Here is a 14,338-nt window from a genome sequence, read left to right on the forward strand (position 1 = left end):
TATGTTTATACAAATATTCATACTTATATTGACATCTACATTTGCATTTTCATGTATAAAATGGCATTTATGTTTATGCACAGTCATTTGGATATTTGTCCCTACTAGTAAACCAAACCTTAATTATACACATATCACAAAATTCTTTCATATAGAGATTTTCACACAGATATTTATATAGGTGGACATGTATGTTCTAACCCTAACCTTAACCTTAATTCTACCCTAAAGTTAGTGCTTAATCCTAACACAATCCCTACCATAGAAGCCATTTCAATAGATAGATTTCAATGGATATTTACATGCATTGACATAAGTATTTACATATTCACATATAATTTCTATATTTGTTATATACATTCACATGTATATGCATGCAAAATATTTTACCCAAATGGTAGCTGTGCATCTTACCCTAAATTTTGCCATATACAGAATCACACATGATATAAATTTCTGTGTATATTTTCACATGTATATTCATATGACTGTATATATTTATGGATATAACTATCCATACCTTTGCCCTTACTCTAACTCTACCCTCTAACTATGTCCTAGTAGCCCATCATGAGACAATTTTTATGAAAAAATCTTATATATTTATATAATATACATACTTATGTTGACATCTACATTTACATTTCCATGATTTATGACATATATGTTCATATACAATCATTTGCATATTCAAATTCTGTGAATATACCAACTGTAACTATACATGGATCACAAAATTCATCTGTGTATTAAATACTTATACATGTTTTTGTATATATGTTTGCATACATTTTCACACAAAATTTCATGTATGTAGATATGATTGTTCTAACCATCCTAACCCTACTGCAAGCTCTAAACTTAGACCAAAGCTTGACCCAATGCCTACCATGGAAGCCTTTTTATACAAAAATGTATATATTTCAATGCATATTCATACATGCATTGACATAAATATATATTTTCATATAATTTACATATATGTTCATATACATTCCTTGGAATATGCATGCCCTAAATTTTATCCAAATGGTAGATATGGATTGTTTTAGTCAGCTTTTTCACTGCTGTGACTAAAGGATCTGACCAGAACAATTGTAGAGGAGGAAAAGTTGAGGACTCATGGTTTCAGAGGCCTTAGTCCATAGAAGGTGAGTTCCATTCCCCTGGGCTCAAGGTGAAGCTGAAATCATGGCAGGAGAAGATGATGGAAGAAAGCAGCTCACATCATGGTGACCAAGAAACAGAGAGACTCCACTTGCTAGATACAAATATATACCCAAAGCCACACCCCAATTTCCACCTCCTCCAGCCACACCCTATCACTTCAGTTACCACTCAGTTAATCCCTAAAAGGGGATTGAATCACTGATTGGTTAAGATCTTACAATCCAATCATTTCTCCCCTGAACCTTTCATATTGTCTCACACATGAGCTTTTGGGGAACATCTCACATCCAAACCATAACACCGATCTTACCCTAAATTTTCCATATACAGAACCACATGTGACATAAATATTTTCCTGCATATTTTCATATGTATATTTATATAAATATTTATACTTATGGATATATATTTTCTAACCCTAACACAACCCTCTAACTGGTCATAATTCTAATACTAATAGTCACCAGGAGACAATTTTAATTAAAAATTATATATATTTATATGAATATTCATACATATACTGACATCTAAACTTACATTTTATGTATAAAATGACATATGTATGCATATGTTCATTTGCATATTCATAACCTATGAGTGAATCAAATGGTTACTATACACATATCAAGAAATTTATCCATATATATATATAAAAAACACCTATACATGTTTTTGTATATATTTTCACATGTGTTTTTATATACAGACTTATATATATGGATATGTATATTCTAGCCCTTACCCTAGCCCTAGTGTTCACCCTAAACTTAATCTTTGGGCTTTGAGCGTGGATTGCTCTCATGTTTTTTAATTGCAGTGGCATGAGTATTTTGCTCACAAAACTGAAGGGTTTTGCCACTAGATGGTATTAGAGGCTCTCCACTAGAGGAGAACTGTCTCACAGACAGCCATTCATGAGTGATCTCCATCTGCAAAGCAGTTCCTCCCATATGGGTCATGCTTTGAAATGTGTCTGTTTTGCTCTAACAGGCCAGCACAGGGCCTTGAGTTAGTCAGACCGGTAGGCAGAGGCCTTTCATCCTCCATACTTACCTGTTGTGCACTTACCTGTGAGTTGCTGGTTATGATTGCACACATAAGTAAGAAGACAGTGCCAGGGCTCTGGTCTCTAGCAGATGACATGGTCTGAGCTTGATCTGATAGGGCTATGATATCAACCCAGGTTGTCTTGTGTGCACTCCAGTGGGGAGATCATGGTGGTCTCTTTCTTTCTTCCAGGCTCAATTTCCAGAGCTTGGCAATTGGTTGGTGGCTGGTGTGACATTTCTTGTCGGTTTATAAACTGTCCACTCATGGTTAAGAGGGGCCCCGGAACATCCCATGCATTTTGTTATGGGATCCTTTCATGAGACCATAGTTAGATGGGAAGACCCCAAGAAAGGGGCCCAATGCTTATGGGCTGATATTTCAGTAGAAAATTTTGAAATAGAAAATTTAAAGCAAACAAGATTGTTTTCAAGGCACCATGAGGGGACTTGGTATAGTTTCTGGTGTGTTCTTTCTATAATGCCTTGAGTCTAAGGGCTATAGGGAATCCCAATTAAGTGATGTATATGCCAACATTGCAAATTTCTTGAAATGTCTTGTTAGTATAGGTTGGCCCTTTGTCAATTAATAGACATGGGAACATCCATAATTTTAAAATGTTTAAGCAGACAGGAGATGATCTTTTTTTGCATCTAGGTCAGCGAGACTTGGGGCCAGGGAGGCTGCCATTCTTAGTACTGTTCAATGTGCCCTGGCTGATTACAGCCCTAGCAAATGGGATCAGATCTTGGTTGGGAAGGCCCATCATTTTTGTGAATTGCTAGTTTGTTAATGACAGCTGTTAGAGCCTGAATGGGCCCCAACAGGGGGCCACCTGTTTAGTGACAGAGATCCATTTAGAAAGTGATTCACTGCCCATAGGAGCTATTGCAACTCTGGTTTCAGTGGTTGCCCCTTCCTATGCCAATTGCTTGACTAATGAACCTTGAGGGCCAGGTTGAATGAACTTCCTGAGTGCCTCATTACTCTAGATAAGAAATCAGGAAATCATCCATGGGGGCCTTGGATCATATTTCTGAACAATTCCTCATATTTTGGGGGATTGATATTTTTAAGACTTCTTAAAGCAATGTCCTTGACTTCACAAGATGCCTAATACAGGGGCCTAAGACATTAACACTAGGACAAACAAAAGATGTGTTTAAGGTCCAGTGTCTTGTGCTTTGTGGGGGACTTCCTTGACTTGTTAGATCAAGGCCATGTGCCCACTCGGTGTCTCCGGAGCGGAGTTCTCTTTAACAGAGAAAACCGAGGTTCTGAAGCTACCTCAGTCGCAGGGGGGTAGAGACGCAGTATCAAACCAACACAGAGACACTGGGAGCTGGTGAGAGCTGGCAGGTGACAACCTCAGTCAACCTCCAGGCAAGCTCATTTATTTTTGGAATGCATTCAGCTGTTATAGGGTTCAAGTAGGGAGTGCCTGCCAATCACACATAAGCACCTTAACATCTATAAGCCAATCACCTTATGCCTAATGTAACCACACTACAAGGAAGCACTAAATAGTGCTGTCATGATGGAAGGCAGTCTGGAAAGGTCTTTGTCCCTAAGGTAGGGGGGCTATGAGCTGGAGGGTTACATGCCCTGAAGCACTTGACTCGTGGTTTCCTGACCTGGTAGTCTGGTAGCTTGGCAACGCTGACCACAAGTGCTGAGGATGTGGTTTCACAGAGGGCTCTCTAGGGCAGAGCACTCTGTCCTGCAGGTGTTCCTGTCAGGCCTGTACGAGCGTAGGTTTTCCTAGCACTCTGAGCAGTTCTTAGCTACTAGCCTGAAAGTTATTCCAACACATAACTATGTCAATGTATGCATAAAAATGCTTTAAAATTTATATATATATATTTAAAGTCTTCCATGGTAAGAGTTATTCAGGCTTACAACTAATTTTAGGACTGGCATTACCATTTCAGTTAGAATATATATGCTCATATAACCACAAACATGAATTTCTGGGTGAAAATGCATGGCAAAAAATGATCCAAAACATATACACATAGTGTTTTCATGTACAAATGAACTTCATGATTGGTGTATAATTATGCTTTGGCCTACTCATAGGGCATAAATATGGGCATATGAGTGTTTATGGACATGTTTGTCATTTTGTATGACAATATAAATGTAGATATTTATATACGTATGAATAATCATAGAAACATACATGATATTGGTCTCATGGCTACTGTTACTGTTAGAATTTGAAACTAGTAAGAGTGTAGGGTTAAGATTAGGGTTAGAACATACATATCCATAAACATGAATATTTATATGAACATACATGTGAAAATATACACAAAAACATTTATAACATGTGTACCTATATATAAAAATATGGGAGCAAAATACATAGCTACCATTTAGATAAAATTTAGGGCATGAATACACAAATAAGTATGTGAACATATATGTAAACTTATGTGTGAATATATAAATATGACAATGCAGATATAAATATGCATTGAAAATATACTTTTTTTTATAAAGTGATTTCCATGGTAGGTAGATATTAGTGTTAGAAATATGGGTCATTAGCCAAGGAAAAAAAAATCAAATCTATGTTCTCTGCCCATACTTACTTCTTGTTCAGAGATAAGTTGAGTGAAACCATTAGAGATGATGAATCATCCCATTTATTTTCTTTTTACAAGTTGAAAAATTAGATCAGAATACTCTTCACAGCTTCTTGTTATAATTTCTATAGTGCCAGGTATAAAAGTCTTGCTCCGAAGATCCCTAAAACTAGGCAGTTCACATAAATGCTCAAGGACAGAACAACTCATGGGCTCATGAACTCTGACTGGAATGATGAAAAGGGCAGATAAGCAAACTCCATATTCTCTCCCTTAGTTGTTTAGTCCTCAGGCCATAGATGATGGGGTTCAAGGTGGGTGGGATGACCAAATAAAAGTCAGATAACAGCACCTGAGTGTGCAGAGGGACTGAGTCCTGTCCTAGCCAGGATATATAGACTGACACCATCCCAGGTAGGTAGTACAAAGCCATGACCACCACATGGGAGCCACATGTGCTTAATGCCTTCCACTGAGCATTCTTTGAGGAAAGACCAAATACTGCCCTGAGAATCAGGATATAGGAGGCAGCAATTAAAACTACATCAGCGCCTACAACAATGGAGGAACCAATTAAACTATAGAGACAGCTGGCCAAGGGGTCAGCACATGCTAACTTGGCCACAGCCATGTGCTCACAGTAGGAATGGGGAACCACATGGGAGCCACAGAAAGGTAGATGACTAATCATCCAACTCAATGGGGTCATGGATATAATAGCTCTGATGGTGATGGTCTCACTCATCCCCAGCATCACTCTGGGTGTGAGAATGCTCTTGTAGTGTAGGGGCTTGCAGATGGCTACATAGCGGTCAAAAGCCATGGCCAGCAGCAGCCCTGTCTCCATAGCTGTGGCTGCATGGACAAAGTACATCTGAGTGAAACAGACCTGGAAGCTGATGGAGCTGTGTCCTGAGGAGAAGATGCTCACCATCTTGGGGACCACAGAAGAGGACATGACAATGTCCACAGCAGCCAGAACACACAGGAAGCAAAACATGGGCTCTTGTAGAGTGGAATCCATGCAAATTACCACCATGATGATGCTGTTTCCTACCAGGGCTGTGGTGTACATGGCACTCAGTGAGACAGCCAGCCAAAGGTGTGAAGACTGCAAGCCTGGAATGCCCACAAGGAAGAAGGTGGCAGGGGTTTCCACTGTGTGGTTGTAGGGTGGCCCCAGCATCACAGGTGAGAATGCTTTTCTATTCATCTAAAAAGTGGTATAAGAAAGGATATAGTCATATCATATTTATTTCACTCTGTGGTATTGGTGAAGTATAATATAGAACAAACCTGCATACATCATAGTCAACAAAACATAAGCTATTTCATCTAAGATAAATTTATTGCATAATTGCTATTTTAAGATACATGTCTAGGTCTTTTCAGTCGTAATTCCAGGAGTTGAATTAAGTACATACCATGATAATCAGGTGAATAATTATGGATTCTTACCAAAAAAAAAGTGTTACTGCTTTACTTGGACAGTTTTTAATTAATTTATTTATTTTAATTAGGTATATATAACAGCAGAATATATTTTGATTCATTATACACCTCAGACAGTTTTGATAAGGAAAAAAGAAGCTATCCATCTGCATATCCATAATCTGAGCTCCAACACTTGGTAATTTCAGTTCATTGCTGCTTTTGTTTATATCTCCTCATTCGAGTGTTGCCATGTTATATAATTTGGATGAACTGGTGGAATAAACCTAAAAGGTTCATCATGAACTCATTCTCTGTTCATCTACAGGCTAACTCTCAAGCTTAGGTTTTTTGTTTGCTTGCTTGATTACTTTAAAAAAAATTGTCAGTTCTGTGAAAATGTGTCTTACATTTACTTATAACCTATCTCTGATAACAAATCCTTGGTAAGAGTAGTTACCTTTGCTGCCATAGATTTTTCAAAATGAAATTGAAGATAAAATGGAAGTGGGCAATATGAGCATCTTTGATTCAAACTGAAGTGATGCTTCAATTGTTTTCCAGTTACTCTCAGATCATTCCACTCCCCAGAGAAATGGGTAAGTAGCTCAGTCCCAGAAGTAGACTTAATATCTCAAGTGTGGATCAGGATATCTTATGCCTCTTTGATCTATTATGGCAAACACTCATTGCCCTAATTCTGCTCTAATACTCTCAAGGCCTCAGCTCAGTGAGTCAGCACACCAATTGTGTTGACATTACAGTAGTCAGATCTAATCCAAGAACTGTTTCCTCGGTTTCCAGGCAAGCTTCAATGATGGAGGCTTATTTGCTAAGACTCAGGACTAGCCTGAATTCAGTACCTGTACCTCCCTGCAGTAAAGGGTTTCCAGGTTGAGAAGTTGCCACATCCTTACCCTTGAATATTGACTGTCTCCACTCTCAATTTAGACATTTTACCTGTGAGCCAGGCCCTAGAGAGATATTCACCTGACTCAGCATCCCAACCATGTGGCATACACTTGCCCCTTCCATTTGCTTCTGGGGCTGATCAGTGATGACTTATACCCAGATGCCCTCAGGAGCCTTGTGGGGAGTCCTCAGGAGTTCTCAAAAAAAGCCCAATGTCTGAGACCTGAATTCAAACTATGGTCCTTACTTAAACAAATAACAACACAAAAACCCTTAAGAATAAATAAATGCTATATGATAGGACAGACTAAATGAAATAATGATCTCTTCAGAGCAGGTCATGAGAAACTTGCTGTGTATCACCACATCATGAGATGTTTCCAGTGATAGATCAGAAGACAGGGGAAAGCTTTGAAAGAAAAATACTGGTGACAAGTAGAAAAAAAATATCTGGATGTCCTTAAGACTGCTATGTGAATGATGAATGCCACAAATTTAGAGCTGAGCCTCACTGCCTGAACAGCTGGAGAAGAGCAGAGGTTTCAGAACGCCTACTTCTCCACCCACCTCTGATACAGGACATCTCCTCCCTGATGCTCTGTGTAAATACACCTTTCTTCTGAGGGCAGCCACAGTTTATGCCTCACTCCATCCTTCCTCTCTCCAGCCCTACCCAGTGGACATTCCTTTTATGATCTTTGGAGTGTTTTTTTCCCTCTTTGTATACTTTTGATCTTCATCGGCACTGCTAGAGGTTCACCAATGTCTTAATTCTCCTTAAAGAATTAAAGTAAATTTCTTTTATTTTACCCAATCTATTTCCACTGAAAATCTTATAAGATCTCACTGCAAAGATCAGCAGTGAGCTCCATCAAAGATCTGTTGCCAGTCTAGTAGTTTCTTTTAGCATCTCTGAGTGCTCCCTTATAATTTGGTCAACTCTTTGAAGCCTGGCATGCAGACTTTTAGATGCAGAAATTAAAGGTATACAGCATGATAAAACATCATAATGTAAACATATGAACACACTTGCCGAGCCACAGATCAAGATTCAGACACAATGCTTCCTGGTTGTTGAGGTCTCTCTTTTCAGAAAGCTCTGGCCAACCTTCGTCTCCTAAGCACATTTCCAGCTCTGTTTTCACATCTGACTTCAACCCTAAAGAGATACTCACATGAAGACCCAGAGGGTCATTAAAATCTAGCTTATAGAGGTCATTTAAATCAATAGGAACTCATAGGATATATGAGATTTTCATTCCTATTTTAAGGATGGGATATTCATAACTCAAAATTTTCTTTAATGTTGAAATACTAATGCATAATTCATTTGAATGGAGCCTTTCTGATTATATAACCCTGCACCTCTACTCTCAAACCCAGTGAGCTCCCAATTATCCCTAACCTTTGTTGCTTTTCTCAAAGTTCATCCTGAGTCCTAAAAAATGTCTGTCCACCATCTCAAGTTTAGACTTACCTCATATTGTCTCTGCTTTCAACCAAAGTTGTCCTATGTTCCTGTCTCCTCTCCCACATTCTTCATCCTTCATCCTCCCATCATTTCCAAAAGAATCTCTTGTTGTTGGCCATACTCTCCAGACCTGGAGAGTAGTCTATAATTGTGTTCTCCACTTGAATCCTCCTTTCCAGGGTAGCCTTGGCCTTAAGACTCCATCAACTCAACCTTCAATCCCCAGGTCAATCATGCAGATCCCTGAAGTTTTCTCTATTCAACTTTCTCTGGTGGTCTATGTCTGGTAGTCTACATTTCTGACACCCAATAGAGGGAGGATTTATGCAAGGCCCCTCCAGAAGGGGAAGAGCAAGCCAAGGAGATCAAAGATGACAATGTAGAGTCATGATGATTATTGTCCTTTATAGATACCCCCCTCCTGGAAACCTTCTTTCCCTGCTAGATACTCTGTTATCCCACCTATTCCCTCTATACCAATTTTTCCTTTACCTCCGCTGAGCAGCCAAACACTGACTCCTGAGACTAGTTTATCCCTGCACCCTGCCTCTGGGGCTTGCAGAACATGCTTAGGGACTGAAGAGTCTTTGTTTCATCAAGTCCTCAGAGAATAACTAAATATCAGAGTAAGGATATACAGTGCATCCTGAAAGGAAAATAAAAGGTCCAACGTTGGTTATGTTTGTTAAAGTCTGCTATATGCTTCTCATAGATTGTTCTCATTCAGATTTCACAGTCCTCTGATGTGAGCATCAGTACATCTACATTTCATAGATGAATATGAGGTACATAGAAGGTCACATGACAAATTTCACTGTTTTGTACAACTCTTGTACGTAATTGCTACTGTGAAAATAAGTATGTCTTGAAGATCCTGATTGAATCCTTTGAATATATATCCTTAAGTGAGATTCATGCATCATATTGTAGTTCTATATTTTTTTATTTTTTGAGGAACCTTCACATTCTTTACCAGTGGTGGCACCATATTATATCTGTATGATACTATACAAGGGTTTCAATTTATTCATATCTTTGCTAACAGTTTTTACTGTTTTCTCTGGTGACCTCTGGCCATGTTTTGTCTCTTATTCCCCAAGGGTTCCCTGATTCTGCTACCTCAGTGACATAGTACTTTGGTATCATTGGTCTCAGACACCATTGTGGGGTCTACAATCCCACAGGTAGCAGTCCTTTAAATATTTCCCATAGAGTTGCTGCTGTGTAGGCCATCATTGACATTGAAGTCCTTCCTGACTTCCAGCAAGCAGTGGGAAGGGGCAACATCAGGCTCCAGACTGACCTTGATGTTCAGCAGGGCTTTGTATGTCCTGGGTCTGGTCTGCCTTTCTGCCTGTGTCTATGCCAGCTCTGATTCCAGGTGTAGCAAGACCCAATTATGTTATTCTATACAGAAGGTGTAGGAAGTTTACATGCCCCTCAGACTGTTCTCCAAACTGGACTTCAGATTTCTCATGGCATCCAGGTGGATCTCCAAGGACTGGGCTATGCATCTCAGCTCTGTGAGCATTATTTCAGCAGCCCCAATCTCAGCACACTGCAAAGTGACCACTGTGGTGCTCTCCTGGATCTGCTGGAACCAGTACTTGTTCAGCGACTCTCAGTTCTTCTGAGCCAACTCATCATACTGGGCCTGGATGTCTGCCATGATCTTGCTAAGGTCCTGAGATCTGGGGGCGTTCACCTTGTGGTCAATCCACAGCTAGCAATGTACCCTTGAAGACCATGCCTCCTCGTGGTTCTTCTTCATGAAAAACTCCTCCTCTTTTAGAGTCTCAGTTTCCTCTAGTTGAAGTTAAGTGATACTAGTGTCATCAATGACCTTGAGGAGCCCATGGATGTCACTGTCTATCAACTGGCACAAGGCCATCTCTGTCTCAAAATTGACTCTAATGTCCTCAACAGCAAGATGAAAATTGCCAATCTGCAGAGTAATTCAGGTATTGTCCACAAAGTTTGCCAAGATCTGAGCCTGAAGCTCCTTGATGACCTTGTAGTAATGCCCCCAGTCTTTTACTTGGGGCCCCTTCTCCAGATGTTCCCAGAGTTTTCTTTCTAGGATCCTCACTCTATCCAGGTAGGAGGGCAGGTCTTGCATGGCTTCCATACTCTGAATGCTTCCCATTTCTGCCAGACCCTTGGTCATCCCCATCACAAGGAAATTGGAACCCCAGCCTCCCTGGAAACTAGGAAGAATGGGAAGCAAGCCAAAATCCCTGAACCTAAGCCTCCAGAGCTTGCATAGACTCTGGCTGTGCTACTGCCAGGCCAAACCTGATGACAAGGTGACCAGATGGAGCCAGAGACCAGTAATTTGTGGAGCAGGGAGTGGGGGGGGGGGTGATAAAACTCATACTGGAAGCAGGCCAGGGACCAGGATTCAAGTTCAGGCCGCCTCTATTTTATTTTTTACAGGTTTTATTCTAGTGGTCATGAGGTAATACCTATTTCTAATTTTCCTTCCCTTAATATTGATGATATAAAACATCTTTTTACCCATTACATATCATCTTTACAGAAATACTAAGCCCTTTGCCCAGTTTTTATTGGGGTCTTTGATTTTTTGTTGAGCTGTAGGTGTTCTAAAATTACTAAATAGGAGACCCTTAATAAATATGATATGCAAATATTTTCTTCCATTCTGCAGCTTGTTCTTTACTTGGTTGGGTACTTTGTTACACACCATCAGTTATGTTTCATGCATATTTTGCCTTTGTTTACTGTGCTTTTGATGTCATATCTAAAAAATTCTCATGACAGGAGAACAGGTAAAATATTCCGTGTTTAATGACTATTTTTCTGTATTATTGATCCTATAAATAACTTATCTGGCTATAAAATTTTAGTTTAGAGTGATTCCAAGAAAATTGAATAAAGTTACCCACAGATCACCTCCTCCACACCAAAGAATAACCAAATAGACAGATGTGTAATTGCATATTAAAATTAATGAACAACAGAGAATGCTACAACTGAGCAAGGGAAAGTCTGAAACCCTATAAGAATCAGATACCTGGAATGGCAGCATAGAAACAAGGAACAAAGCACAATAATTAAGGAGCTACTGTTTGCAGAGAAAAGGTCGAATTGAAGGATCCATCAGAAACTCCATCAGTATGTTAGCAATCATAGCTACCAGAGAGTTCCATGACCTCACAGACTTATAGCCTTCATAAGGAAGCTAAGTGGGGTCCTCATAATAGATTTACTTCGGGGAAGGGACTAATGTTTTCTTCCTTCAAATCCTCATAACTCAGGATGATGTAACTCAGCACCAGCCTGAAAAGAGAATAATTCATAGTGTCCTGTGGTCAGAAACATCTGAATAACCTCAGATTTGGAACCCCATAGATATTTCACCAACCAGCACAGGGGCCTGAAGCCTCATGAACCCAGAATCACCCAGCAGAGCAACTATAACCCTAGAACCAAATGGTTCAACTCTGGATGAGGGAAGGGTGATACTTTCAAGATCTGATACATGAAGACACTTGTTTCCTACAACAAGGGGCATGGCCAGCTGTTCCAGATGGGAATGAAGGCAGGTGCTGATATTGCCTTTCCTCATAGCCAAATGTTCCTGGTGAGCATGCACCACTGCTGGATCTGAGAGCATGTGCTGCAGCCTTCTCACCACCATTGAAGTTGCCATGCCAGAGGTCCTTGCTAGTAGTAGAGTGCCTGAAAAAAAATGTCTACCAGATTACCAAAACAATCACTCCTATTTTCAGGGTGTCTATATAGTACATACCCAACCCACACTGCTGTATGTACTACACTTGCCAGGGATGCTAGAGTGCCCCACACCAGCATGGCCTCTGAGTATAGTAGGTCTCTCTTACCCCAACACTGCTCACACTATACCCAAAGAGATCAATTACAAACAAAGTAGTCATAGGGAGGCAATATCACAGTGCCCAGATGGATCCAAACGTAAGATCACCTTCCAAATTGACACCATAAGACATCTCTTAAAGAGAAAGCCATTTGCTAAGAAACTCATTATATAAAAATGACACAAAACTTACACCAAATATTTACAAATTAAAATAGGGTCAGGTATAGAGATGGTACAGTGGTAGAATACTTTCTAAGCAGGCATGAGGTCCTGGCTTCAATGTTCAGTGCACATACAGGAGCATGCACATGTGCCCACACATGAGTCACACAGCGCTTCCGAAAGTATAAAATAAGTCTCTAGCATCAGATTCTGAGGAAATTATATTGATAAAAATGTCTGAAGAAGCCTTAAAAATAATAATTATAAGGAATCAATGAGGTTCAAGAGAGTACAGAAAAACAGTTGAACAAAATAGAAACAAAACTCATGATATGAATCAAAAATTTAGCAAAAAGATCTTTAAAAAGAGCCAAATAAATATGGCAAATGAAGAGCTCAATAATTCAAACAAAATATATTTGAAATAGCTAAAATATGAAATCAACACAGATGCCCTTCAGTGAATGAACAGATAAACAAAATATGGTATATATGCACAATGGAATATTATTCAATCACAAAAGTAATGAAATTCTGCTAGGCACTGTGGTGATTGCCTATAATGCTAATGGCTCAGGAGGCTGAGGCAGGAGGATCACAAGTTCAAAGCTAGCCTCAGCAGCTTAGCAAGGTCCTAAGCAACTTAGCAAAAATCTGTCTCTAAATAAAATATAAAAAAGACTGGAGATGTGGCTCAGTGGTAAAGCACCCCTGAGTTCAATCCCCAGTACCAAAAAAAGAATTTCTTTCATTTTTCATTTGAAGCAACGTCATAGAACTGAAGGTCATTATATTAAGTGAAATAAGCCAAAAACAAAGAAAAACTCAAGTTATCAGGCATTCTTGTAAAAAACAGAAAGTGGTTATTAGAGACCCAAAGGAAAGATGGGAGGGGATCCAATCTGCTAGTCTATGTCTTTTGATTGGTGAGTTTAGGCCATTAACATTCCGGGTTATTATTGAGACATGATTTATATTCCCAGCCATTTTTGTTTACATTTTGGTATTTAATGTAACTTAGTTTCTCCTCTGATTAGATTTTCCTTTAGTTTAATCCTCCCTTTGTTGATTTTATCATTGTTTTTATTTCCTCTTCATGGAATATTTTGCTAAGGATGTTCTGTAGTGCAGGCTTTCTAGTTGTAAATTTTTTTTAACTTTTGTTTATCATGGAAGGTTTTTATTTCATCATCAAATCTAAAGCTTAGCTTTGCTGGATATAAGATTCTTGGTTGGCATCCATTTTCTTTCAGAGCTTTCTATATGTTGTTCCATGATCTCCTGGCTTTGAGGATCTAGGTTGAAAAAATCTGCTAAGATATGAATTGGTCTCCCCCTATATGTGATCTAATTCCTCTCTCTTCCAGCTTTTAAAGTGGCCCCGAGTTCAATCCATGGTACCCAGTATACAAAAAAAATAAGAAAAAATGATTCATAACAAAATACAAAAACCTACAAAAATAAATAAAGAAGGTCGTATACTACATAATAATGAGAAGATCAATTCAGTAAGATATAACAATTATATATATACACACATATACATTCACCTAATGCTAGAGCAGCTGATTTTATAAACCCACACTAGTAGATCAAAAAGGGAAATCTCCAACACAATAATAGTAGAAGACTTCAACACCCAACTTGCCTTGATGAACAAATCATTCTGTCAAAAACAATTAACAGAAAAATAAG

General features: G+C 39.1%; 1 protein-coding gene and 1 pseudogene across 1 annotated transcript; both read right to left on the reverse strand.

Annotated features, from left to right (window-relative positions):
- Positions 1 to 5,022: 5,022 nt before the first annotated feature.
- On the reverse strand, positions 5,023 to 5,994 carry LOC144254284 (olfactory receptor 52I2-like). Its single transcript, XM_077797291.1, has one exon. It carries the CDS (start codon positions 5,992 to 5,994, stop codon positions 5,023 to 5,025), a length of 972 nt encoding a protein of 323 aa, XP_077653417.1.
- Positions 5,995 to 9,742: 3,748 nt separating this feature from the next.
- Positions 9,743 to 10,997, reverse strand: LOC144254649 (keratin, type I cytoskeletal 18 pseudogene; annotated as a pseudogene).
- Positions 10,998 to 14,338: the final 3,341 nt, after the last annotated feature.

The sequence above is a fragment of the Urocitellus parryii genome, chromosome 4 (genome assembly GCF_045843805.1).
Source record: "Urocitellus parryii isolate mUroPar1 chromosome 4, mUroPar1.hap1, whole genome shotgun sequence".
In the NCBI taxonomy this organism is placed as follows: domain Eukaryota; kingdom Metazoa; phylum Chordata; class Mammalia; order Rodentia; family Sciuridae; genus Urocitellus; species Urocitellus parryii.